Below are 26,417 nucleotides of genomic sequence, written 5' to 3' on the forward strand. Positions count from 1 at the left end.
TCTGTCAAATAAGGTTAATATTCACCAGGAAATTCAGTGGTAGTTGCTTACCACATATTTCATAGAACTAGATGGCTAGGTAGAAAAATGATAAACTATTAAATCCCCAAATGACTCCTAAGTGATCTCAGTCCTTAAGAATCACCAGAGAATCCACTTCAGTGCTTAATCTTCAAAAATAAATCCATGTTAAATCAGTTCTCATTAGTTCTGCTGCTCAAAGAATTATTCATAAGTGATTCAGGCACTTGAAGGCTAGAGGCAACTGTTATGATTGTGTTGTCTGGTTTGCTGCACAAATTATGATAAATTCCATTAAGTGTTAACTTTTGGCAGAACTAGTATGAAATATTCTACACTGGAAAGAAAGTATTGTGATCTTTGGTAGGACAAAGGTATAAGGTGAGAATTCCTTGTTGTCCTATGTTGTCCTATGTGTTGTGCTGCTATTGTGATCCGCCTCTGAAATGACCATTCACCATTCCTTAGACATATATTATGTAAGGGAGAAGCCACAGCGTTCTGTCTGACCTCTTTGACTGGAGGTCATTACACCAGCACAACATGAAAGGAAGAGTCAGAAAGAGCAGCAGTCATGATTAGAAAGGCGTGGAGCTTTCCTGTGTGTAGCGAAATAGGTTTCATGCATAGAGGGGAGGTTGTTTAAAAGAAATGTCTCCAACTCTTGGAAAATGCTTTTGTATGTTTGCTTTTGTGTCATGCCCAGCTTTTAACATATTACCATGAATAACCCTGGTGCAAGCCATAAAAAGAGGAAAAAAAGAAGGCAGACAATATCTGGATGCCAGATGGCACCATCTTAGTGATGGGGATGATACAGGAAGAAACAGAAGGAAATTCCTGACATGCATCAGTGGGAATGGTGCCCTCCGGGATCTGGATATAGACAGAGAGGCCAGTGTGTCAGAGTCGCCCAATATCTGCTTCTTACTTTTCAGTAGGTATTTGTGTTAACAAAGATGTGTAAGGTATTTCATTCTTTTTTTTCCTAGTAAATAGTTTCCATGTTGATCTTTGTACCTAATTCACAGGTTAAAAAGTGATTTTAAAACTACCTACAAAATGTTTTTTCCATATCAAGCTCTATTTGCATACAAAAAGAATATCAGTATGGTCAGTCACAGGAAAGATCGAAAGTGTGGCAGCCTAATATTAGGTAATGATTTCTATCTTTTCATTCAAATAATCCCTTCAGAGAGTTGCCATTACTTAGGATTTATATGTATTGTCTGTGCAGAACAGAATCAGTTTATCTTTCCCTAGGAAGAAAACCAACGATGAATTAAAGGAGAGAACCAGTAGGGAAGATGTTTTAATGCAAAGGTGAAGGAAAAGATCATATTCAAATGAAAGTGAAAGGAAACTCTAGGTGTAATCACTCAGATTATAACTTGACCTATGCAGCTGGCTTTGGTGCCATTACTTGGACAGATGGAGGCTTGAGATTTTATTGACAAGTGGTTCACTTCTGTGAACAATGGTACCAGAAGCTATCCACTTCTGTTTGGGAGCATCCTGTGGTGTTATCCTCACACTAAATCTAGGAGAATGGTGGCCTCTCCAGGAGAGGGAGGGCTTGTGTTTCAGCTCAGCACGAGGAGGCTGGAGACAGGAGTTCAGCTCCTGGTTCTATCTCAGAAAATTTCTAAGCCTTTGGACAAGCAACTTAACACATTGTTTCTTTCCACTAGTATCTAATTGTAGATGCCTTAATATTGGGGTGTCTGTGGCCCTGAACCTCAGATCTTAACTGGTATGTGTGGTTCTTAGAACCTCAGGCTTTCACTGAACCATGGATTTACCCAATGATGGATTTAAAAAATAACATTAAGCAATAAAAAGAAAAGACAACATGTAATTTAGTTGTAGTGAGGAAACAAGTTTTTTTTCTCTAACAGACTGATAGCTGAATTATATCAGTCTGCATACACTTTTTTTTTTAATAACACACATGCAGGAACCCAAGTCCCAACCTGAGTTTGTGGGAATGTACATCAAAGGTTCTGGAGATCTTTATAAAACTCAGCAGGGCTCTGTATGCATCTTGTCCTGAACCCACTGGAGTCGATGGAAGGTCTCCCATTATTGAGTCTTGAATCTTTGTGTTTCTCTTCTTCTCTCTTTTGCACTTTTCTTTATGTTGCTTCATGGAGTAGAATATACAGCAACCCTCAGCTGTATCCAGACTTTGAAGGACAAATTACTGTAATGCTAACACTAAGTACTGAATTTGTCATCACTGTTCACAGTTTAAATTTTGACATCATTTTGGTTGCTTCTTTTAAGCAAGTGTTCATTGCATCGCACATTTTAGACTACAAGAGCTGGATTTTTAATTACATTCCCTTTGTATAATTTAAGCAGAGGCAATTTTACAAAATGTTAGAGAAATTGTTATCTGAAAAAGGAGGTGTTTTCATGTGTAAATGTGAATACTAGTACCTACATATGTGAATTGTCCTCATGAAGTTGAACTGAGCAAGTGAGCGTATTTGTGTACTTTGTCAAATAGCAACAGCCAACAAATGCTACTGAAAAATACCATGCCTCCTTTAAATCTAGTACTCACTATTTTGCAAGGCTGTCCTGTAGTAGGAAAAGGTTGCTGGTCCATCACAGTAAGTGCCCGCCGGTCAAGGAAACTACCATAACCATCCCAACACTTTTCTTTTCCCCACATGTCGGTGTTGCTGCCTCCAGGCACAGTCACATTTCAGCCTTCCCCAGGCTGGGCTCCATAATATCTGCAGTGCCCCAGCAGCTCAGTAGCAGCAGGCACTGTTACGTCAGTCATAACGGAGCAAGGTCTTGATTTTCCCTCCTTCCAGTTTTCACTTCTCCATGTAATAGTCGTCTCTTTAAAATGAGAGCAAAGAGCCCTCTTTGATATGTTCAGCAGAGCTCTCGGAACACGCTTACTGTCTGTAATTTTCTTTCGGGGAGTAAGCACTGTCATTTTTGCTGTGCAGAGGAACAAAATTAGGTTACCTTTGGTGCAATAGGAATATGCTAATCACTGAGAGGTAGATTAAGAGCTTTAAGATATTTCAGTATAATTTCTTTGAGGCGGGAGTCATCTCTTTTTCATTTGTGCAGTAACTAGCACATTTGGGCTCTGACACATAGCTGCCTCTGCAACATTACCACAACCAGTAACTCCTTTGTCTTATTTATTATGGTTGTTAATATGGGGATTACTATAAAAGCAGTATTTTATTAAACACTGTGCAATGCCATCTGAAACAACTCAATCATTTCCTGTTTTCTAAAATATCTGCTGCTCTCCACCACTTCTGTCTTCAAAGAAGGCTCAGTTGTTAGCGTTCAGAAAAGGACAGTGTCACATAGCAGAAGATATATTATATGTGGAATAACTAACTTTAAACCCATGGAACTGACTACTTATTATTACTATACTTTTTATATTTTGTGCTAGCCATTTGGCAACATTTGCCATTAATGACCACACAAAGATATTTGAAAGCCTTTGTAATTTCCTGGTTTTAGAATGATGGAAAATTCAGAACTAGCGTATATTTTTGTTATACATTCACATTATATAAATGTTCAGTTTGTAATGGCACTTCTATATGGAGATTTTGTTCAATTTTTCTTTTTGTCTTCTTTTTAGTTTTTTTATGCTTTCAACTCTGTTGACTCTACCAATTCTCTGTGTGCTTTAGCAGCCAACAGTTATATTACAATTAAATTACCCTTCCAAATTTATCACTTTAAAATGTAGAGAATGGGCCTAGAAAGCTGAATAAAATATAATTTCCTGAAGGTGTTCCAATGTTTTCATTATAGGTTGCTGACTAGGGTGAAATAATATAATAATAATATGTGGTATTTATAGATCAACTCTTATTTCAAAAAGAATCCAAACCGCTTTATTAATGCTCTTACTTCTTTTTTGCTCCTTCTCTCTTTTATTCTTGTATTTTTGTATGTGTGATACACATAATGTGTAAATATTGTGTGTTATGTGAAGTCTCTGTGTTTTTCCATATGAGTAGGTTTAATCACTGGGAAAATATAATTCCTTTTGGATTGTAATATAGCAGCTCTTCAAAAAATGAAGTTGCACCACAATTCATGATATTAAAAAATAGGAGGGATACAATGTCTAATGAACATGTCCAGTGTCTCTTTTTATAACTTGACTAGGTATCTACTTTTTAGGTCATCAGCTCAAGAAGCTATGCGTTTAAACCATCAAAATATCTAAGCTGCTGTAGTTGATATGGACTCTTCAATCTCTGACAGGAAGTTTTCTGCATCAGAACAGTATTACAGCAGTAGCACAATCTTAGAAAAAATGAGTGGCCAACCTTTACTTTTAAAGACTATAACCCTTTCAAAGTGAAAGATACCTAATCTGAAAGAAGACTGAGTTTTTTGTTTGCATTAATAAGATAAGGTGTTTCAGAGTAGGGAAATGGAATCACTTTGCATCATCAGTTTCTCAAAGGCTTTGCACCAGAGAGAAATCCTGTGGTCTTTGTAGCAGCCTGATGAAGAGTTTCAAATTTTCCAGTAACACATACAATCCATTTCTTTCCTTTCTGTTACTTCCTGTGTATAGTACTAGCAGTAGACGGGGTTTATAACAAGATGACAGATCTTTTGTGGGTAAAGAAATGCGTAGTGCCTGTTCTAGCTGACTGTGCTGCTCCAGTCAGGGATCTTGGCATTTAGGGGTAGGGGTGGGGATGTACAACAGGCTTTCTTGATTGGTTTTGGACTTTTTTTCCCCCTCTAAATGATGGCAAAGCCCTTATGTCATCTAGAGAAAGGCAGTGGATTAAAAAGGAAGTGCTTAAAAACACTTCTGAAAATGCTGACCCCAAAACTGATTTTTCTGTTTCTTCCTATCAGATTGCGCGTGGGATATGCAAGGTGAGAATTGTGCGTCAGTTTCCTATAACTACGAGTAACCCTAGTCCATAAAAGAGACAAATGTGTGTATTGCCCTCAGTCCTGGGTAGAGTAGTGGAACTCTGGTATGGCCTATGTAAATGAAAACCAAAGGGAGGGAGATACTTCTAGTGATACCCATGATATTTTAAACAAAAATAGGTCTTGTAAACTCTGGTTTACATGACCAACTTAGCTAATACAAATGATCTGGAGGTGAAACACCTAAATTTATTTCAGGCAGTTGACTCTGTCACAAAAAACATTCTGCCCACCAGATTAACATTACAAAATACCAGTAAAGAACTCATTCCGTTTGAGGTGGCTAACAGATCCCAAACACTTACTGTTAATGGGAAAACTTTATTAATAAGGGTAGTTCCCTGTGAGGCTCTTGAGGGACCTGTGCCAAACCTAGCTATGCATTTTTATGGTTTTGTCCTTGAAGTACATAGACAATCACTGCCTGTAGAATTTGCTCATGGCAGAAAGTTTGGCAGAATGGCTAATAATGAAGACAGGACAGTCTGATGTGAACCACTCTGTAGCATGGGTTCATTACTGCAGTGTTTTAGTACTACCACCATCAGGCATGTAGGTAAAAATAATGCAGGCCATGGAGTACCTGGAGGCACTGTTTCCCAAAAGATTTAGGAAACATCATGCATCAATATGAGCTCCCCATGAACAGGAGCTTCTCAGTATGAGGTGTGGTAAGTTTAAAAAGTGGGTAATAAAGTAGTATAGACGTGAATGTGACCTATCTGTTTGATACTACTTTTAGTAAAATTCTAGGCCAGTTTCCAGTACCATATTTTTAACGTGCTGGAAAAGTGGTAACAATGCAGAAAAATGCAGATAGTATTATACTTTTGAGGAAAATACTCAGCACCAAGAGACTCAGAACTCGGTCTGTTTTGCTTATCATAAGGAGGGTTGCAAGGCAATTTGGTTAAAGAATATAAGGACCTTCACAGGCAAAAAAATTGGGTAAATAAGAGCTCCAAATCTGAAAGACAAAAGCAACAGCCAGAATTTAAAAAGAGAAAACCCAGGATAAAAATGAAACACAATGTTTTTAATGGGAAGGGAAATGAAATGTGTTAGAACAAAGAGCTGAAGGAATTGTGTTCTTTATCTTTTCATGACTCTAAATGAAGACCCAAAGATAATTACTGCAATACAGGAACAATGACTAAAATTATTTGTCCTAGAATATTGCAACTAGTTGATAACAACAGTCTCTTCAATATTTACTAATAGCAAACCTACAATATCTACTTAGGACAAGATGATTCAGATTAGATGCTAGAAATAAGTAACTAGAAGGATCATGATGCTGATGAGGAGTTTGCAGGATGCTTTGCGCTGAGAGTTTTTGAGATCAAGTTAGGCATTCTAAGTATATGTGATGTGTCAAGGATATAAGCATATATTCCACATGAGAACTTGAGAGCCCATTCACTGTGGCAGTGGTTTGGCAACAAGATGTCATGGCTTTCATGAGTATTTCCTATTAGCAGTATGTTGCGGTGAAGTGTTTGTTTCTCATTAAATGTAATTTTAGCTTGTAACTCTTGGACAGAACTATACTGCTTTTGCTTACTCAGTTATTCATGGATGTAACTTACCTTGCTCTTGCTCTTCCTCTCACAGGTTTATTCCTGAGGCTTGGTCCACCTGTAGTGTCACCTGTGGAGTGGGCAGCCAGGTGCGGCTTGTGAAATGTCAGGTGCTCCTGTCTTTCTCCCAGTCTGTGGCTGACCTGCCCATTGATGAATGTGAAGGCCCCAAACCTGTGTCTCAGCGAGCCTGTTACAGTGGTCCCTGTAGTGGGGCAGCGACTGAGTATAACCCAGAGGAAACTGATCAGCTGTATGGCAGCTTGCAAGAATTTGATGAGCTCTATGATTGGGAATATGAGGGCTTTACGCAGTGTTCAGAGTCCTGTGGAGGAGGTAAGTGCAAAATGATTTTGTGCTGAATTTGCTTTCCTTGTTTAAGTGTGTGTTTTGCAGTGAACGCTCTTGGAAATGCTGCTTTGCTACGTCTATTTGAAAAGGCATCGATGAAAACCCTAACAATTCCTCTGTGCGTTTCCTATTTTGGCCCAGGACTTTCAGTCTCCATACTCAGACTGTTAGCTATGAAGAATCAATGAATCTCAAATTATCCTTTCCATGTATCAGCTGATCGCTCTGATATGCACTCACACACAGGAAAGTGAAGCTTAAAGTGGTCTTGTGATACAGGCTAGAGTGAGGTGTCACTTTTAGTTTTTATCTCTTGATGTACGCTCCGTAAGCATAAACATGTGGTAGCAAATGGCCCTGCCATTGCCACTGCATTCGCTTGTTGGAATTCTAAGGGCTCAGCTGGTCTCCCTAGCTAATATTACCAAGTGATATTAGCCTGGATCCTAAAGCAAAAGAAAGCCTATATTGAAAAAGCACTAATCATGTGATTGCTTGAAGTTAGCAGGCTTGGCACTTGGAGTTTCTCAAAATTATTCAAGGTCATACGTTCTGCATAATGGAGTATTAATACACCATTCTCTCATGTTCACTTCTTCCCATCCTTTTGTGTAGCTGGCTGTAAAAAATGTTCCCACTCCAATATTTTTAAACTAAACCTAGACTCCTGCAGCTGCTATCTCTTTACATGACAAGTTTCAGGCCTTTTAAAAAAAGGTTTGTTCTGTCTAAATACAGAGCAGTTACTGTAGAACTGGAAACTTCACAGTGATTTGTGAATGTTTAATAGTTTGATCCGTATAGATTTACCAGTAATCAAATGCAAGCTTAAATATAACTGATAGAAAATAATGCAAAGGGTTTCATAGCTTACTTCTGTCTTGCTGGATGGTAGTCAGTATTTATAGCAGCTCACATACAGTTGTCACAGTCAGACCATTATCACAATTGCTTCAAATACACTAATAATGTATGGTAAGTGATGACAAACACTGACTTTATAGGAGTGTCTGTCGTATTTTGAGTCTGAGAGTGACTTGTCATGTTTGCACTGTGTAGAGTGAAACCTGAATAGCTTCTATAAACAGCTTCTTGAAATGAAATCATTGCTGTGACTAGAGTGACCCTCTGTATATTCTTCAAATATAACTCAAATAGATTGTCTGAAAGGACAGACACATTTTGCTTTATAAACTTAACCTTTAGTCTGTTGTCAGCAAAAATTGTTAGCCAAGATTCCTCTTTGCCTGACATCAACTCCAAATCTTCCAGACTACTAGATGCTAAGTCAGATATTTTTGAAACCATAGGTGTAAGACAGGTCAAACTAATTTTATTGTTTTTGTAGTCTCAAGAGAAGAAATTGGATAGATGCAGAAATAACCTTTCACCTCCTAAAAGTAGCAACCAGAAGGAATTAGTTAGTCATTTAGTCTGCTGTTAGTGGCTGCATTTCCCAGAGCTGTCGTCAAATATCATGCAACAATAATTCTATTCTGGTAGATATAAACACAGATAATCTCATTTGATGGTATTTTGAAAGTGAACCTAAACTGCTTAGATTTTTGTTCCACCCTTGCACTCTTTTGCATTGTAATTTCCCATTAAGAACAGACTTTTTTATTTTATTTTATTTTTTTAGGAAAAGCAATTTTAAAACTTTTTGTTCTGATAATATTGTGCAGTAAATAGAGCTTAGAATTCAGTTACTGGAGAAATGTCTCCTCCTTTTTTGGTCATGTCTGTATTGTGAAGTTTCTGACAGATAACAGAAAGTCTTTAAAGGATGTAAATATTCAGTGACCCATCCATTGATTTAAAGCTTGCTGCATTGGCCTATCAAAAACAGAAGGGGAAAATGTTATCGGTGTGTTGAAACATACTCAGTGCAAGATTATTCAGGTCAAGGAGAAGCTGAAGAAAGTGATTTTTGAGCACACTTGTTTGCTGCTGGAGGAAGCCAGTTATCTTAGTCCCCAGCACAACCTATTGGAGGATTCATCTCTGTCAACAGGCAGTCTAGCAACCACAGACTAGTTAAATGTAGCCTGGCACCTTTTGCTGGATTACCCATAGTATCAAACAAGATTATAGGCTGTACTGGTCTCTTTAAAAGGTAGAAGAATTATAAGAGTTGCTTAGAGGGAATTGTAATGAGTAAAGCAAAATACTAATAGAATAGACTAAAATTATGGGCAACCGCGTTAGAGGTGATTGAAGTGTTATGAGTGAGCATGGGGAATGAACATACTGAGTGGTCTAGGGTAGCTTGAATACATACCAAACAGAGAACTGACTGAGTTGGAATATATTGAACATGAAGGGATGGAGAACACATTGTTTATATGGAAATATATCTTTGGTTTCCTCTCCTAGAAAAGAGTCACTGGTACTTGTTTTATTCTTTCAATGGGCTATCCCTTTCAAATTTTTTCAAAAAGTATCTTGGGACGTTATTTGAATAGCAAAATGGCTAAAACGTATGGAAACCCACAGCTGTACTGGCTGACTTCACGGACTTTAACTTACACATCAATGTCCATATCCAATTTATTTCTCTTTCTCCTTGACACCTAAATATATTTTCTCCTTGACACCTAAATATATTAAAGATAGTGCTTACGTTCAGTGCTTATGCCCTGAACAAGTTTGCACAGCTGCAAAGGAACCAATGAATTGCTCAATATGCCACTTTGCTGTGAGGCTCTCCTCAGCCTGTGGGAGAATGAGTAAGTGGGTCCATGAATGAAGAATATAGAGGTCTGTGCTATTGGACAGGCTACAGTATTGGACCTATCATGAGCTGCAGCGCTTCAGTCCTGTAAAATAATATGATATCTTTGTTTGCCTAATGGCACGCACTTTGGCTTTAGAAACAGAAAAAGGTATTGATAGTTCTATTACACTGCTCTTGGAGCTATTCAAGCTTTTCCAAAACTTTATATGTATATGTGTGTGTGTGTATATTCACACACACACACTTTATATATATACACTTTTATATATTGGCCCTTGTGGCCAAGAAGGCCAAGGGTATCCTGGGCTGCATTAGGAAAAGTGTTGCCAGCAGGTCGAGGGAGGTGATCCTGCCCCTCTACTCAGCCCTGGGGAGGCCTCACCTGGAGTACTGCGTCCCGTGCTGGGCTCCCCAGTACAAGAGAGACATGGCACTCCTGGAGAGAGTCCAGCGGAGGGCTACCAAGATGATTAGAGGGCTGGAGCACCTCTCCTATGAAGAAAGACTGCAAGAGCTGGGCCTGTTCAGCCTGGAGAAGAGAAGATTGAAGATCTGATCAACGTGTACAAGAATCTGAAGGGGAGGGTGTCCAGAGGACGGGGCCAGCCTCTTCTCTGTGGTGCCCAGCAACAGGACAAGAGGCAATGGGCAGAAACTGAACCACAGGAAGTTCCACCTGAACCTGAGAAAAAACTTCTTTACTGTGAGGGTGACAGAGCATTGGAACAGGTTGCCCAGAGAGGTAGTGGAGTCTCCTTCCCTGGAGATATTCAAAACCCGTCTGGATGTGATCCTGGGCAATATGCTCTAGAGGACAGGTTGGACTAGATGATCTCCAGAGGTCCCTTCCAACCTAAACCATTCTATGATTCTATATATGTATGTGTGTGTGTATACATACACACACACACACACACACATATATATACACACACATATTTACATATAATATAAACACTAATGTCTTCAAAAGATTGTGAGATATTTTGGAAAACTTGGTTTTAAGTAGATGATGCAATTGCTACAAGTTAGGCTAATCTTCTCCTACCTCAGAAAGTCAGAATGAATGTAGAGAGCACGCTTCCACCTTGCTTGAAGCACTGTAGATTTTTGGGCAGTTCAGGTAAAATATTCAGGTCCAATATCCTTGGACCCCCTGGGGATAAGGGATATCTGCTACGCACATGGTATGTGTAGTGTCAAAATGCCTGATCTAGTTGTCTAACCTTGTGATCCAAAAGATTGTAACAGTCCTATTTCACACATAGGAAATGTGAGATAAGTCACTGGCGTACCCGAGAGTGCAGGAGAAATTTGGTATCACCAGGCACTTCCTAAATTATAGCATAAGTGCCAAATCTTCCAACTTGTTACTTGCTCCCAGCAGCTACCCCTGTTCTATTCCAGCTCTTAGATATACCCTGCAGTTTTGCTTATCCAGTTTAGTCTCTGGACTGTGGATGCAGGAGATGAATGGAGAGCAGCTGAATTGTCTGACCTTATTTTACTTTTCTTTTGCACTTATAGCAGTCATACCGTTGCTTAAAATATAACATGCCCATGTCAAGACCATCTTCACACCCTAACCCGCTTGGCTGACAAATGAACAACCTAGTTGCATTCATAGCAAAAGGATAAGTAACTAGAGAACATTATTACTTTTAAGTGACCTTTTTCTGACAATAAAAGGTATGTGGTGAATGAGCCTAGAGACTTTTCACCCTAACTGAAAAAGCTGATGAGACTGAGAGCAAGGACAGGTAGAAACCCAGCTTCCAGAACAGTAAATTGATTAGGCCTTCCCTGGGAAGCCAGATACAAAAGGTGCAGTGAGCAGTGTACGACTGTGGCTGGGAAACTACAGGAATTACAGATGAAGCTGTTTTTGTTCGTTTGTTTTGGTTTTTTTCAAACAAAGGAGAAGAAAGGAGCTAAGGTTTTTCCCTAGTTAGTCAAAAAAGGTGTGCCAGGAAGTCCTCAGAGACGTCAAAGATCATCTTGTTTAGAGCGCTTGGATATAAACAGCAAGCATCCCGTTAACGTTTGGGAAATAGCCTCTTCCCTATTTGCCGCATTGGCTGCAGTGTCTGAACTGGCAACCCTGATTTTCTGGTGTGCAGCAATCCCTGCAGCAGCCCAGCTGGATCCCTGCTGGCACCTTGCCTACCCTTCACTGCCTCTCTGGGTGTTGTAAGCTGGCTTCTGACTCTGTATTGTTTTGTACAGGTGTCCAGGAGGCTGTGGTGACCTGCCTGAACAAACAAACCAGAGAGATGGCAGATGAGACACTGTGTGTAATCAGTCGCCGTCCTCCACAGCTATTGAAAGCCTGTAACCTGCAGCCCTGCCCCGCAAGGTAGGATTCTTAAATCTTATCTCAAGGGCATATATTTTCCTTCCAGATCTAGGATAGGTGTAATCACTGTGTGCAGTTTAGAAAATTATCTTCAAATGCCCCATGAAGCTGGGATGTTTGGATCCTGTCTGGATAGGAAGTTTGGGTCTGGGCACTACTGAAATTTCTCCTGGAGCATGTAAGTAAATCTGAAGGCCCGAGATGATTAGCCAGGTTAGTAGACTGCAGACTCGGACTTCTGCAGACTCAGTAGTTTGGACTCAACAGATCCTCTCTTTATGTCCCCTTGGGATTCCTTTTAATTGATATGAAGCGAGCAAAGATATGTGAGTGAACTTCTGCTGCTTTGCAATATAAAGATTTAGAGGAGGAAACCCATAGTGGTCTTAAAACCTGTATAGTGCAGTCAGGGCAGCTTTATTAATGCAGATAACAATGTTAGTTCTTGTTTAGAAATCTTTTAATGGATCTAGACGTTTCCATGACAAAAGCAAAACAACTGAAGAAGTGGGAGGTGACTGTAGTCTGGTATATTGTCCAGAGCCATTTAAACAACACTAGTGATATGAAAAAAGACCTTTAAATAAGCTGGAATCCCAGACTCAATGGGCTTGCAGTCTAAATGTCTTCACTCTCTTACATACACTTTTTCTCAGATTGCAGGGGTTTACAGCCTCTTCAGGCTGCAATGTTGTTGATTGAGTAGTACAAAGCAGTGGTAAAACCAAGGGGCAAATGTCATGCTGCTTGGCTATTCAGGTCCTGCAGCCAGATATTTTATGGATCAGCTTAACTTTATCTAGACTTACCTGAAGTGTAAGGAGAATTCTACAACTTTCCCCTTCACAAAAAGCTTGCAGAACTTGTTCCTCCCTGGTCTCAGAAAGCTTCCAAAATCCTGACCCTAAAGATAGCAGAATTCTTTATGTGCAGAGATTCACATCTGTATCTTCTATAACAGAATACAGCTGTTATGAGGTTCCCTTGGTTTACTTAGACAGAACTACACCTTTCACGTCTTCAAGGTAGTTGAAGTTTATATGTATTCTCTTTTTTCTCAGCTATATGCAAGTACATTTACTCTCTTGTGGTAGCACAGCAGATCTGAAACAGATTTATTTATAACTTTGGATCATTTAGGACACTCAGTGTTGCCTAAGTGGTAGATTTCCTTAGAGGGTATATTGATAAGCGTATATACACTTTGTATGATAGCAGGCTATTAAGAGTTAAATGGACACCTGTATTTATAGGTGTGGGGTACACAGAGGAAGATGACGTTAAAAATCATATATGTCAAACGCTGAAGTATGATAAGGATAGAAATACTGATTTGATTGTGCAGTAAGGATTTTGAGTTTTATGGCAAGAAGAGCCAAATAGGCTGATGCTGTTCACCAAAACATTACAAGAATTACTTATCAATGTACTACAAGCCTTTATGACTTTGTTAAACCATCTGTGTCGCTAGTGCTAACACACAAATTTTTTCTTAATGCTTGAAAATAACTTTGTAGATGGAAATCTCTCTGTAATTGATAGGTACCAGCACTCCTGGAGCTAGATGTGTGTGGTGGGAGACTGACCACCTATCAGTAGTTCTGACAGAGAAAATAAATATTCGCAGTTTAAAAAAAAAAAAAAAACTAAAATACACTCATGTAGGCCAGTATTTATGTGAGTTTTGTTACAAAAGTTGCCTGAGAATTTGGCTGTATACTTTTTGAACTAGCCTGCATGGTGACCCATACCACTGTGGTACCTTTGCTATTAGAATGGAGCTAGTTTAAAGCTACAGTGGGCCCAACTACACAGTTGTGTCAGCCCTCCAACAAACTACAAGGTAATCATACTGTAGATGAGAGTCAGGCGGGGGGCAACTAAGAAGCTCTTGTACACCTGTAATGTTGCCTTTGAGAAAAGGAGAAATGACTCCATTCCCTGAATATACATCTCCTCTCCCTCCAACCCCCCATAGTCTGGAAGAAATTGCCTATCTGCAGAGATTTAAGTGGCACAGGATGAAGAACAGTAAATGGCTTGCAAAATGGCTCCCTTGGTAAGAGCAAGGAGGCCTAAAAGTCAAGCCAGCAGGCAGCATGACTAATGGAAAAGGAGGCAAAAAGGAAAATTGATATATTTGCCATATAGCTACAGGCAAGGTGTAACAAGTCAAGTTCCTTATTTCCTAAAAGCTTCTGAAGCATGCTCTATGCTAATGGTATTATATTAAATATATTTATTCATACTCACTAAACTGATGTCACTTAGTATGTAAAGATTAATATTTTACAGTTATTATTTACAACAATCTTAAGACTTGCAAAGAAGCAAAAAGAGAACATTTAGAAGGCTTTTAGATTTTCTTTTTAATCATAAGAAGATGCTTCAGGATTCTAATTCAAGATGACGTTGATGAAAGAATTGCTCTTACACACTAACAAGTGCAAAACTTGACATGTAATACATTGTAGCTATGAACTTAATGACTCTATGACAGAAGTTCCCGAAATGAAGTCTATTAACCACTGATGGTTCCCAGAGCTTTTGCTGACGGCCTAGAGAGAGCTAGCTGCTCTTCCCTCTATTTTCCAGCTGCTGAAGTGCATTAACAGCAGCTAGAAATATAAAAAGCACTTTCCTAAAATGTTTGTGGCATGTAAGTAACTTGGAGTATACAGCGGTGGAGAGTGGGGGAGGCCATCTATTTGGATGAGAGGGAAACCAAGACAGTGATGAATGTCTCAGAGGATGCGGGAACGTTGTCCACACCATGAAGAAATCTTACCTAAGAGAATGAAAATTCTCTCCTGATATATTTAGAGAAATTATTCCAATGAAGCTGCTGATGCCAAAACAGCAGAGCATGGCTATGTCTAGAATTTAATACACTTTAAGATATTGTTTAGTTTAAGGGTGAGAATTCTTTGACTTTAAGAATTAGAACTTCCAAGCATAAAGATGTTGCTTTTGTTCCAGGCACTCTTTGTTACATGCGGCCTTCTCCATAGCCTCTCAAAGGGTTAATCTTTCCTGGGCAGCAGTTGGTTTAATTACCTACAGATAAATAAAAATATTGAACAATAGAATCTAGTCAGCTTTTCTGGAGAACCAGCACACCTGAAGACGGACACCATAGGAGGAACTGATGAAAAGTAGTTTTATTTTGGTTTTGTTTCATCTTTTGTACTGGACATTTAAGATAAATGATGCTAAAGGGTCTCCACTGTTGCTGTCCTCTCTGCTCCCTGCCAAGAATAAAGGTGGGTAGGCTCCAATACCCACTTAACACTTCACTTTGAAATTAGTCTGTGGTGTCACTGTCTTCCCCTCCCTATCCCCCCCCTCCCCCAGTTTATTCTGGTCCCTCCTGCAACAGCATATGGCAAAAATTAGAATATACTGGCAACACTTCAGAATTATTATAAACACCCTAAAATATGTGCTTGTAGAGCACCTGAGATAACTTTATAATTTATATTGAAATTCTGACTTAAAGTGTTAGTACATTACTGTTCTGAGTACGTTTGAGTAGGAGATACAAAAACAAAACAGAAGTCTGTTTTCAGATTCACAGCTATATGGATTCAGCAAAATCTAATGCTGTGAATTCTTACATAAGATTTTTAGAACTAAGAAAAGTTGCACAAAAAATTGGCTGATTTCATCCATATTCAATCTCCACAGCTGCTGAGTCTCCTGTGATTTTAGACTTTGAGAGATTTTTTTTTTTATTTGTTGTAACAAGAACAATGGCAGAAAAAGAGCTCAGTCCCTTTTATCCTTGAATACAGTAAAACAAAATTTCTCATTGCAAATTGAACGCAGAAATAGTGAAGCGCTACAGAGCTGGTTGCTAAGTTTGTAGTTAGTAACTAGTTTTCAGCACAGTAGGTATAAAATAACATTTCCTATCATTAAGATGGTATAACCTTGTTTGAAATTTCTGTAAACAGGGTATCCTTTGCTTTGATAAATTGGGAGACAGCATACTGTGTCACACACAGAAAAGAACGAAGAGTATGGCCACTGTAATTCAGTCATTTGATTTGTGTCAATGAAGATGTACTACTTTCAAAATCACATAGCAGTACTTGAAAACAGCATCGGTCTTCCCAGAAGTAAACATAGATTGGCTGTTCAGTGTTTAAAAGTTTCTTCTCTGAGCTCTGAAATGAGAGGGCAAATCACTTAGTTTTGTTGATTGCTTTTTGCATTCTAAATTATTCTAAAAATAGCCAGAAAAAACCTGTTTCAGTATTGATTTCACTGTCTGGACAACAAAATGACTCACATCCAAAGTGTCTCTTCCTTAGCCTCCACAACCCAAAATACGGTGGCAGTCATCATCTAATCAGATATAATTGCTCTTATTTATAACAGCAGCAGCATGAGCAGTTCACGGTAAGCCAACAAGGTAAGGGGAGAAAAAGAATGGCATAACTGTGTTATTAATTATAGCTGCTCAATAGCTTGGTCAATGCGTGCTGAAAAGATTCAGTAAACACGTATGGAGGAGTGGGGAGAGAGGCAAAGCAATGAAAGCCAGATGGCTGAGAATGGAGGAAATTCCAGGCAATTTCTATGGCTTTGTTCTTGCATATTTTCAAAGCTGAACTTTTATTCCTGTGCGACAAAGAACAGCTGAATGCTACAGAACTGATAAACAGTGAAGAAAAAGTAGACTGTTCCAGGAATAGCACAAGATTTCACCTCAGCGCTCTCCCTCTACTTCTTCAAGCCTTTTTTGTTAGTAAGAACAGACTGTAAACCATCTGAGTGGTCCTGCTACCTGACTGAAGGTTAAGATAAGTTGAGTTAGCCTGGACTCTAAATGATTTCCCAGTATCTTTCTTTTCTTTTCTTTTTTAACCCGGCATCTGCTTCTTCTGTCTTTATGTAATATATTACCTGTTATTATTTGAATTTTTCTTTAGTGGGTGCTGTATTGCCCATCTGTTTTGTTCTATCTCATTTCCAAGATGAGGTCAAACTATAAAGAAAAAAATCAACATGGTTTTTCTGTGTATTTGAAGATGGGAGAGGTTAGGTTGATGGTGAGTCAGACGTGGTGGAAGCTGTGCTCCCAAACCAGAATCTGAAATGAATCCAGTATGTGTAGAAGAGTCAGAACTTTCTCTGATCCATTACAGATGACCTCTGTGCGTGGATAGGTGTCAAATGCATGCGTTTTGCATTACCCATGTGAAATATTAGAGCATTTCCGGATAGTTCATGAAGAGCATTTATGGGTCATTATGTTAATAGATACTGCAGTACAGCTTTACTGCTTTACTGCAGTATAGCTTTAGTTCTTGTTTTGTTGTGGTCTTTTTTCAAAGAAAATGTGACTTACAGTTGGCGGTAGTAGTCTTACTCTTTGTTCCACTGAAAGATTTTCACCTTTTCCGGTACCCCTAATTTTTCTTCCACTCAGGTAGATTAAAATGTATTTTAAAAATTAAGTGTATTGAGAATGTGTACTCCTAAGAAGCAGTCCAGAGAGCTTCCTGGGATCTGAAGACCACAGCTTGAACCATTTGCAAAGTAGGTTGGAGAATCAGATATTAGAAGAAAATATATTGCTTGGTACAGTAGATTCACCCTTATTCGAAGACTTTAGGTCAACAAGCAGCTCAAACTGGAGTTGTGGGCTCAGTGCAAGAATACTTAACTTTAGGAAGTAATCCTACTTTTTTTAAGATTGTGCCATACAGAGACATTTAACTTGGCTGCTGTCCCTAGGTGATATTCTGTGGTGCAAACATACTCTTGTATTATCATAATAAATTCTCTGGCCTTAAAATATACTGGTCTGTCACCTAAAACCATTTCTCTTTCTTTCCTTTTTTTATAATATAATCTCTTTCGACTTCATGTCATTTCCCCAGTAGTTAAGGGACTGCCCAAGATGTGCCTAACTGCCCACCCTTCCCTGTCCTTGCTGGATGCATTAGCTGTGATGGAGCAGTAACTGCTTGTTCCTTGGCATGTCTTGTTTGGTGGCCATCACTGCAAAGTAGCCGTGTGTACCCATATGGAGTGCTCATTTTGCAGTAGAGTGTCACATTTAAATGTGAATAGTGAAGCACCTTCCAAGTCGCTAGGGTCAATGAAGCAGCTCTAGAGTCTCCATTACAGTCTATTTCTTCAAATTGAGCTCATCTGGTTTAAAATCTCAAAGCTTTTCCTCTGCCATTTTGATTTTTTTTTTTAATAATGTGATAGTTCCTTTATTAGATAGGACTTCATCCGTAGATATTTTCTTCCACTTCAGCTCATAGTCGATTCATAGATCACTACATTCATAGAATATTAGAGCATGTGTAAATAATACTGTTTTAGTGACTTCTGGGCATACCATATTTCCATCTTATTTCAAAGGATGCCAGATCACACCTATATACCTAGACAGATAATTTTCCTTTTTGCAAATCTTGAGGTGACAAGTCTTGTCAAGTCAGTACACCCTTGATTTGAAGCCTAATTTGACCATGGCCTACCACAGGTTTTTATAGCCTGGTTTGTGATGAGTGTGTGCTTATAGCCATGGCAGTGACTTAGTTCTAGAGAGGACAATTTCCCCTCTTTTTTTTTTTTCCTGATAGTATTAATTTTATGGTTGCAGTCAACTTACTCCAGTCTACTTCTCTCTGCCCTTGTCTTCTCCAATGCCTGCATTAGTGAGAACTTAATATTCACTGCTACTTAATATTTTCATCATTTGGAAAAAATATGCTCTCACTTCCACATCTCTTACATTAACATCTTAATCTTGGTTTTCTCTCTGAATATTCTGGGTTTTCTTGAGTATTGATTTACTGTCTCAGTAGCAGGATTTTCCAAAAAAAAAAAAAAAAAAAAAAAGATTTCACAGCAGTAATGATAAAGAGTATGTCTTTGCCAAAGACATATATGAAGCCAAATATGAAGTTAAGTCACATATTTTGTAGCGTGATAACCAGGGTTAATTTCTTCAGTGCAGCTTTATCCTATGCAGTCATTCACAGGGTCTAGTATTTGTTTTATCTGGCTGTTCATCATAATTTGTTTTAAAAAGCTGGGGAATGTGATCTCTATTCCTCTTAACTTCTTGGTCTCTCTGCTAACACTGCTGAACATAACATTCTCAGTGACAAAGCAGAGTTTGCAATGTGCACTGTTACCCATTAGGAGCATCACTGAACTGGCTTACTCCAGGCAGTCACCAGCTATTAATGAATTTTTAATCATTAATAGCCTTGGGAAGGATTTGAGTCACTAACACAGCAGTGAACAGCAATATATGTAATTACTGCCTGATCAGTCCACGGATTTATATTGTTACAACCATATTGGATAGAGTTTTTGTTTTTATTTTTTTTAATTGTAATAGCTACACTGTCACAGCTCTTGGTCTGAACACAGTTGTTGTTGTATGTCAGGCAAGTTTACTCCCTCTCTTGTGAGGATGGAAGCTGTACTATCTAAAGCCATTATTTTCTCCAAAGTCTAAGAAGCTCGTTTTTCATTATAGGGGAGAAGTGTACTTAACTGCCATTCCTTAGTCTCTTGACTCTGTGCTCAAATCTGTGTTGCTACAGCTATTTGGATGGAGATACAAAGTTCTGTAGTACAAGTCTGCTTTAGTACAAGTCTGCTTATAGATATAGTAACTTTTTGACACTATCACTTTGAATATAATTCTAACTTTTTACTTTCATACCTTTTGAGTCAGCTTCAGATTTTGGTAAATACCTTCATTAATCTGAAGACTTTACCACAGTTGTTTTCAATTCATTTTGGTGTAACACAAGTTTCAAATGTCTCCCTGTGTGTGAGAAGCTACTGCATGTGTTTGGATCGCTGCATGTCAGTAAGAGGAAAAATAACTTCTATTCCAGAAGCGTGAACTGGTTACTAAATAGATTACCAGTTATGGTTTTAAGTTTTCAAAGGATGAATTAGAGACAAAATACTGGGTGTGGACGTGCCTTTGGAACAACGTGTTTGCACTCCCTTACTGTCAGCATGTTGGCAGGAAGAGACATTGAAGAGAGCTCAGGCATAAGCAGGAACTGGGATTTTCCTGAGCTCAGCTACAATACCATAAATACATACCTATGCTTATGTATTCTCCCCTCCCACCACAAAAAAGTGAAGGAAAACCTTATATGCCTGATTTTGAGAAACAGCCTGTTTGTACCTCCTGCTTGGGGGAAACAGTTCAGGAACAGTTCATCCTTGTGAAAATATTATCCCTGTAATTCTGCCAGCCAGATCAGCAAGAAGCTTGTGTTATCTGCTGTTTCTGTGGCAGCACTGGTTATAAAACGTGGACTTGCTAGAGAATTACTTAAGCCCACTCACTGTTATCTGAACATCATTTCATTCCTGATTCTGCTTTCTTTGTCAGTCAATCTAGTGACATCTCCTTCCTTCCTTTCCCTCACCGATCGTTTCAGCAAAGGCAGCCTTTGACTTGAGGAGAGTCTTGCTACAGAGTGGAACAATATCACATGTTCATGCATACTGATCTTACAGGCTGTGAAGTCAGGCTCCTTGCATATTTCAAGTTACTTACATGAATTTCTAACGATCTTACTTTAAAAGTGCTTTGTTTTAGACTCTATTACAAGTAATAAATAATCAGTTTATTGCAGGTGTCTTTCACCCACTGAGCTTTTTCATTCTTTCATTTTGTAAGCTTTTTGTCAATTTCTTCTGAGGGAACAGCTGTTTTTTTGGTTTTGTTTTATTTTATTTTTTTCCATTTGACACATGACATAAACTTAGGCCTAAGAAGAAGTGTTGGCTTGTAAGGCAGAGCCTAGCATGGAGTATACCAATGTGAAAAGTGCCAGAGAGCGTTGAAGCACAAAGCAGCTCTGGCGTGGGGAACAGGGTGTTAACTTCTCCCGCTGCTTCTTCCCAGAAGTACTACTTCCAAGTGCTTCAAAGACCAGTAGGCACCATTTATTTGATAAATTGGTGGCTCGGGTGCTCTTACATTATTTTGGTGTAGGTTTGTGGCAAGGGGTATGATCACACCCTGCTGTAACTCCCCAAATTTGTATTCCTTCCTGTACCTCTCATTTAGCTTCTGCCAACTGCCGTTGCAACAAAGCTGCTTCAAGTGCTGTGTGTGAAATTTCTATCCTATTCCTCCAGCATTCTGATACTACTTTTTAACCACCTTTACAGTAATTTACTTCTACTCTGCAACTATTTCCTATCTTCACATTGGACTTTTCAGTGAAAGGGGCAATCAAGGATCTATTTTATTGTATTTCACGTAAAACATTGAACACCTTTCTCATACAAAGTTTGTGCGTGACCCCAAACCTAAACTTGAGCCACAAAATGTTACTCATCTGTCTGTCAAGCCTAATTTGATCTTGCATATCTGTATTCAAAGAGAGCCAGCCATTGCGGTCATTTTTATCGGTGCCTCCATTATCAAACAGGGCAGAAGTTCCTTGTGAGATACATCTTATAGCCAGTTTCTTAATCTCACAAAACAATTCTCAGCCAAAAACGGTTCATTTAGTTTATGTTGTCCTTGCATCTTCCTCTGTGGTTCATGCATGCTATGTCTGCAGTAATCTCTCAAAAGACCCACTGGACAACCTCCCGCTACTCAGTGTTGGCAGAAAAACACAAAGCTTCTTTTCTGACCTTCTGTAGTAGTTGGTGTTTGCTTTCTGCTCAGCAGGCAATAGGACTTGTTTACTGTAAGGAACCATATGTATCGCTGAAAGTATGTCAGAAGGTGACACCTCACAGCAGCAACCAAAATTGCCATTTCTGGAGTTGTGGCGTACTTGATCTATTTACCTTCTGTTCTTTTTTTTAACTTCTGAGTTCCTCCTGTAAAGAACCTCCTGTTCCTTTTTCTGTTTGGCTTTGTTATATAAATACTGGCTCCTTGCCATGGTTAGCTCTAATGGGCTGCAATGTTCATTGATACTGATAAGTCTACAGAGCCAGTGTAGCGGCTGCTTCTATCAAGTCCTAAAGCTCTCTCGTTAAGGCTTTGATATGTCTGCATGTGTTGGCTGCACTGGCATCTCCTTTCATGGATTCCCCTCAATTGCAAGGAAGATCTATTTTGAAGAAAAGCATATCCCTCCCCCTTGTGCACAAAGATACCAGAAAACTGTCCTGCCTGTCAGATAGGTAATCTGCTCCCTTGTCAGATAGGTAATACTGAAAATCAGACTACAAAATTTTATCCCTGGACTTCAGTCAGAATAGCATTGAACAACTGAGAGTAAAGTTGTTGCTCCTGCTGCTGCTGCTAATTTAATGGTACCTTACCTTTTCAGTTTTATTTCTTCATCGGTATTGGGTTTATTTTCAAAGATTAGTTAAATCTCAGGTTTTTCTGAGTATATTATGCATAAATTTGTAATGTTCTCTCTAGTACCAACTGAGTTGTAGAAGTAATTAAATGACTTCCTAGAGACTCAGATCCACATTTGAACCTAGGTGGAGGTCTTAGCTCTTACACGCATTTTCAAAGGAGCCTAATCTTACGGGGAGTAACTTAACTAACCTTTTTTTTCAGGTGTTATAGCTAAGTTCTTGCCTTTTATGTCCCTTTCTTTGAAAGCAGTTTTGATTATAGAGCCAGGCATGGATCCAGAAATCCTCATCTCGATACTGTAACCTCACAGCAGGAAACATGCTTCCTGTAAAAGACGAATGCTAAATCTCTCTACTGTTCAAAGTTTAAGCTCTCATTCTGGATGATATTTAAAACCTGATACTGAGGATACAAAATCAACCCAAGAGAGGTCTTTTAAAGGCCTCAAGAATGCTCTTCCCACCTGTGAAATGTGAAGATTTGCCACAAGCACAGTTCCAGACCTACAACAGAAAAGGAAGAGAATATGCACTCACATTAAAGACTTCTCAGTCTCCAGGGTCAAGTATAGGATGCACAGGTTGAGAGAGGACAAGAGAAAGCCCAGTACTGATGTGCACAGTTTATGCAGTCTGTCACATGTGCATACATACACAGCTGTCACCTAGCCCTTGCCCCTGTGGAACATCTCTGTGAAGACAGGTATCAGAGGTGTTAACTATAAGATGTTTCCAAACAAACCCCTCTCCAAACTGATGGATGATTATTTTAGAAATAATAAAATAACTTTTGTATCACTTTCATATGATTTAACTACAAAAAATTTAAAACAGTTTAATTTTTTAGCACTAGTTTGGGAGGTCCTTGTGTAGAGCCCAAGGCTGTTTACGTTTGCTATGCACTGTTTGTTTTTTCTTGGCAGTGCTTGAAGGGATTCCATCAGTTTCACGGTCATATATCTCTAGAAACTGTTCACTTAGAACACCTAACAGTTTAGAATGCTTTTTGGGGGGATTCCATGTATTTCGTTTTTGTTTTAAACCATATATACTTGTGTATATAGGGACTGATCCACAGCCATTGGCTCCATAGTGCTTTGGCTCAAGACTAGATATATATATATATTTTTAACTTCTGCCTATATCATTTACTTTTTCCAGGCTGACTATGCGGGTGCGAGAGTGCTTTGTTCGGGAGACTCATGGCTCCATTGGGACAGCAGCTTTAATTCTGGCAGGCTCTCCTGCCAGGAGTAGTTGGTTACTAGTTGGTGTAATTTTCTGGTTTAGCTAGCAGAATTATTATGTGGCCTCCAGTTCCTGTAGCAATAATAGGGAAGTTTCAAAACTGAGGCAACAGTGCATTGTCATCTAGGTTGTTATTTGTAACATGCTAATGTCCAGAGGCTGCTATCATGCTGAGTCTCATTGTGCTGGGCAGTATATAAAGACATGGTAGGCGATCATCCCTGCTGTAGGACTACTGCCTAAGCACTGACAAAACCCAAGAGAAAAGAAAATATTGTTGAGGCTTTGCAGATGTGAAGCTGAGGCACAAATGGGACAAAATATATTCCAGCCTAGCACCTGTTGGACTTGGAGGGATTGCTTACATATTCACAGGCTAGCTGCTGTTTTAGCAGTTTTGGTCTCAGTCACCTCTAGAGTCTATCAGAGAGGTGATAAACTTTTTCCTCCTTTTTTTTTTTTTTTTTTTGCCCCCCTTCTGGCTTGAATTTGGTTACAAGCGCCAAGGCTGTAGTCTATTTGAATGTATGGTCCCTCACAAAAATAGTAACTATCAAGACATGATATCTTAAAATTTAATTTGGAGATTGCAGGCAAGTTTCCTGTTAACCATTTTAAGAGAAACTCCTTTTTATGAAATAACATGGTCAAGTTGTTGTTTTAAAGCATCTCTAACATTTTTAGACTAATATTAAAGATATAGACTAATTGTGCTAAAAACTAAAATCAAGATTTTTCAAAGTCACTCACCTTCTTTGGTGCAGTGGATCTTCACAATTGTTGTCCTTGATTTACTTGAGGGAGGTGCAAATATCCCTGTTCTAAAAGATAATAAACGTGACAGCTTGTGCAGACTGCTTGCTTATATTACATGCTTACTGCATGCTTAAACACGTGCATGAGCACTGCTTAGTCAAGCCCAATTTAGTTGATGAGTATGTTCCTGAAAATTGCAATTTCTCATTGACCCTATAGAAAATAGAAGTTTAATGGATAAAATTAATAATTTATTACAGATTATTAGTCTAATTCCTAATATGAATTTACCGACAGATTTCCTAACTGGGTGCTTTTCCTTTTCATAGAATCTACCCATTAGTACCTCCATTTTGTCGGTTTATAGTTCCTGGAGGTGCAAGAAATGTACTGCTCTGATTGGTTGGGCTTTTCATGAACCTCTCTCCAATTTTAATCCATCTTTATAGTTATATGAAAGAACCTAAAGCAAAACTATTATCTTCAGCAGTTCGACCAGGTTCACTACTTAGTTTTACCATCTTTGTGTATGGTATGTCTCCATACACGTCCCCGGTGCTTAAAAAAAAGAGTACTAGATTGCTACAACAGTCTGCTGGAAGCAGTGGATTGTTCATTTGAAAGATGAGAAATTTCTGTAAGTAGTTTTCGATTTTCAATCTGTGACGGTACCTGAAATGAGCTGTATTTTAGGACCATCCTCTGTTCATTCTGCATTTCCAGAGGAAACTTTATTTATATTCATCTGAAATGTGTACATATGTGTGTGTTCTGGTTCTAACAAACATCACTATTCAATATTAGTGATTAGTATCACTAATATACACTCACTTATTTGAACACATCCAGCCCTGTGAGTTGTCTTTTTTCTATATTCTTATCTGTTAGTCATCTCTAAATATCTCTGTGTTTTTGTATTAATATTAACAGTTTTCCTTCAACAAGTTCAAAAATTCAGGGTAATATATGTGTGTCAGTCTCTGCAAAGTATGAAAACTTGCTAATTTTGGTATTCCCAAATTGCACTGGTTGAAATCTTTCAGAGGCCTAGTTTGTGGTTAATAACTGCCACTTAGGTATTTAGGAGGTGGGAGAGGTGACTCATGAACTGATAGACCTAGAGCCAGGCGAAGCTAAGGGTTTAGTGCACATATGTTCCACAGTTTTGCTCTATGAAAAGGTTGAAAGGACATTGTTTCTCTGTTGCTATGTATTGATATAGCTTTCCGCTTTTGGAGGAGAAAAAAGAAAGGATGAAAAGAATGTTTCATATGAAAACCATCAGTGGATCCCTGGGTTTTGGGAAACAATACACGAAGTACCAAACCTGATTTTCAGCTAGCAAGAATGCAGCCTTTTCTGAAGCCTATACCTTAGCTACAACCACAGTCAGCTCATAAAGATGCCAGGAAAGTCCCCCGAGCTTCCTTTACCTTGATCCCGTAACTATCTAATTCACCTTTTTTAAGTATAGGATTTAATCCTGCTCAGTTTTTTTCTTGCAGCATGGATAGCTGCATACAGGTTATCATGACTGTATTCCTTTTTTGTTTGCAATGCTCATTAACAGCCTCCCTTTACCCTCCCCCCGAAAGACAGAAGAATGCACAGTCAATGACCATCTGAAAGAAGATAAAAATTGTCTGAGCCACCATCCCGTATCAGTTTACAGTAAGAATAAATCTGATATTTTACAATGCCATTCTTCTATCTTACCTTATGTCTTCATGCAAGGCGAAGTCTCGTTCATTCCACAGTATTCTTTATTGCCAGCAAATGGAGCTGTAATCTTTCAGGTGACAGCATTTTTTTTCAACAAATCCCCTCTAGGAAAATCCATCCTATGTCCTAGTAGAAATCACGTTACTACAGGAAGGCAGCATTTTAAAAGTTGATGTTAAAGTACAGCAACATTAAAAGAAGTTGAAAAGCTAGCTTGTAAATTGGCTAGAATAGAACAGCGATAGTACAAAGTGGTGCAGTTAATGTTAGCTGTTATAAAATAATTCTGCATTCCTGTGATTCTCACAGGAATCAGTGAGGTGCTCTGTATTTTTTTTTT

At 38.7% G+C, this 26,417-nt stretch overlaps 1 protein-coding gene across 4 annotated transcripts in view; it reads left to right on the plus strand.

The window, feature by feature from the left end:
- The window catches only part of ADAMTSL1 (ADAMTS like 1), a 198,116-nt gene that overhangs the window by 106,315 nt on the left and 65,384 nt on the right, over window positions 1-26,417 (plus strand). For 2 of the 4 annotated variants that reach the window (XM_009677004.2, XM_009677001.2), the window contains 3 exons: window positions 4,900-4,920; window positions 6,595-6,896; window positions 11,875-12,004. In XM_009677004.2, coding sequence (XP_009675299.1) covers window positions 4,900-4,920; window positions 6,595-6,896; window positions 11,875-12,004 — 453 coding nt within the window. The remainder of the gene's footprint in view (window positions 1-4,899; window positions 4,921-6,594; window positions 6,897-11,874; window positions 12,005-26,417) is intronic. The other 2 variants (XM_009677003.2, XM_009677005.2) reach the window with 1 other exon arrangement.

The sequence above is a fragment of the Struthio camelus genome, chromosome Z (genome assembly GCF_040807025.1).
Source record: "Struthio camelus isolate bStrCam1 chromosome Z, bStrCam1.hap1, whole genome shotgun sequence".
In the NCBI taxonomy this organism is placed as follows: domain Eukaryota; kingdom Metazoa; phylum Chordata; class Aves; order Struthioniformes; family Struthionidae; genus Struthio; species Struthio camelus.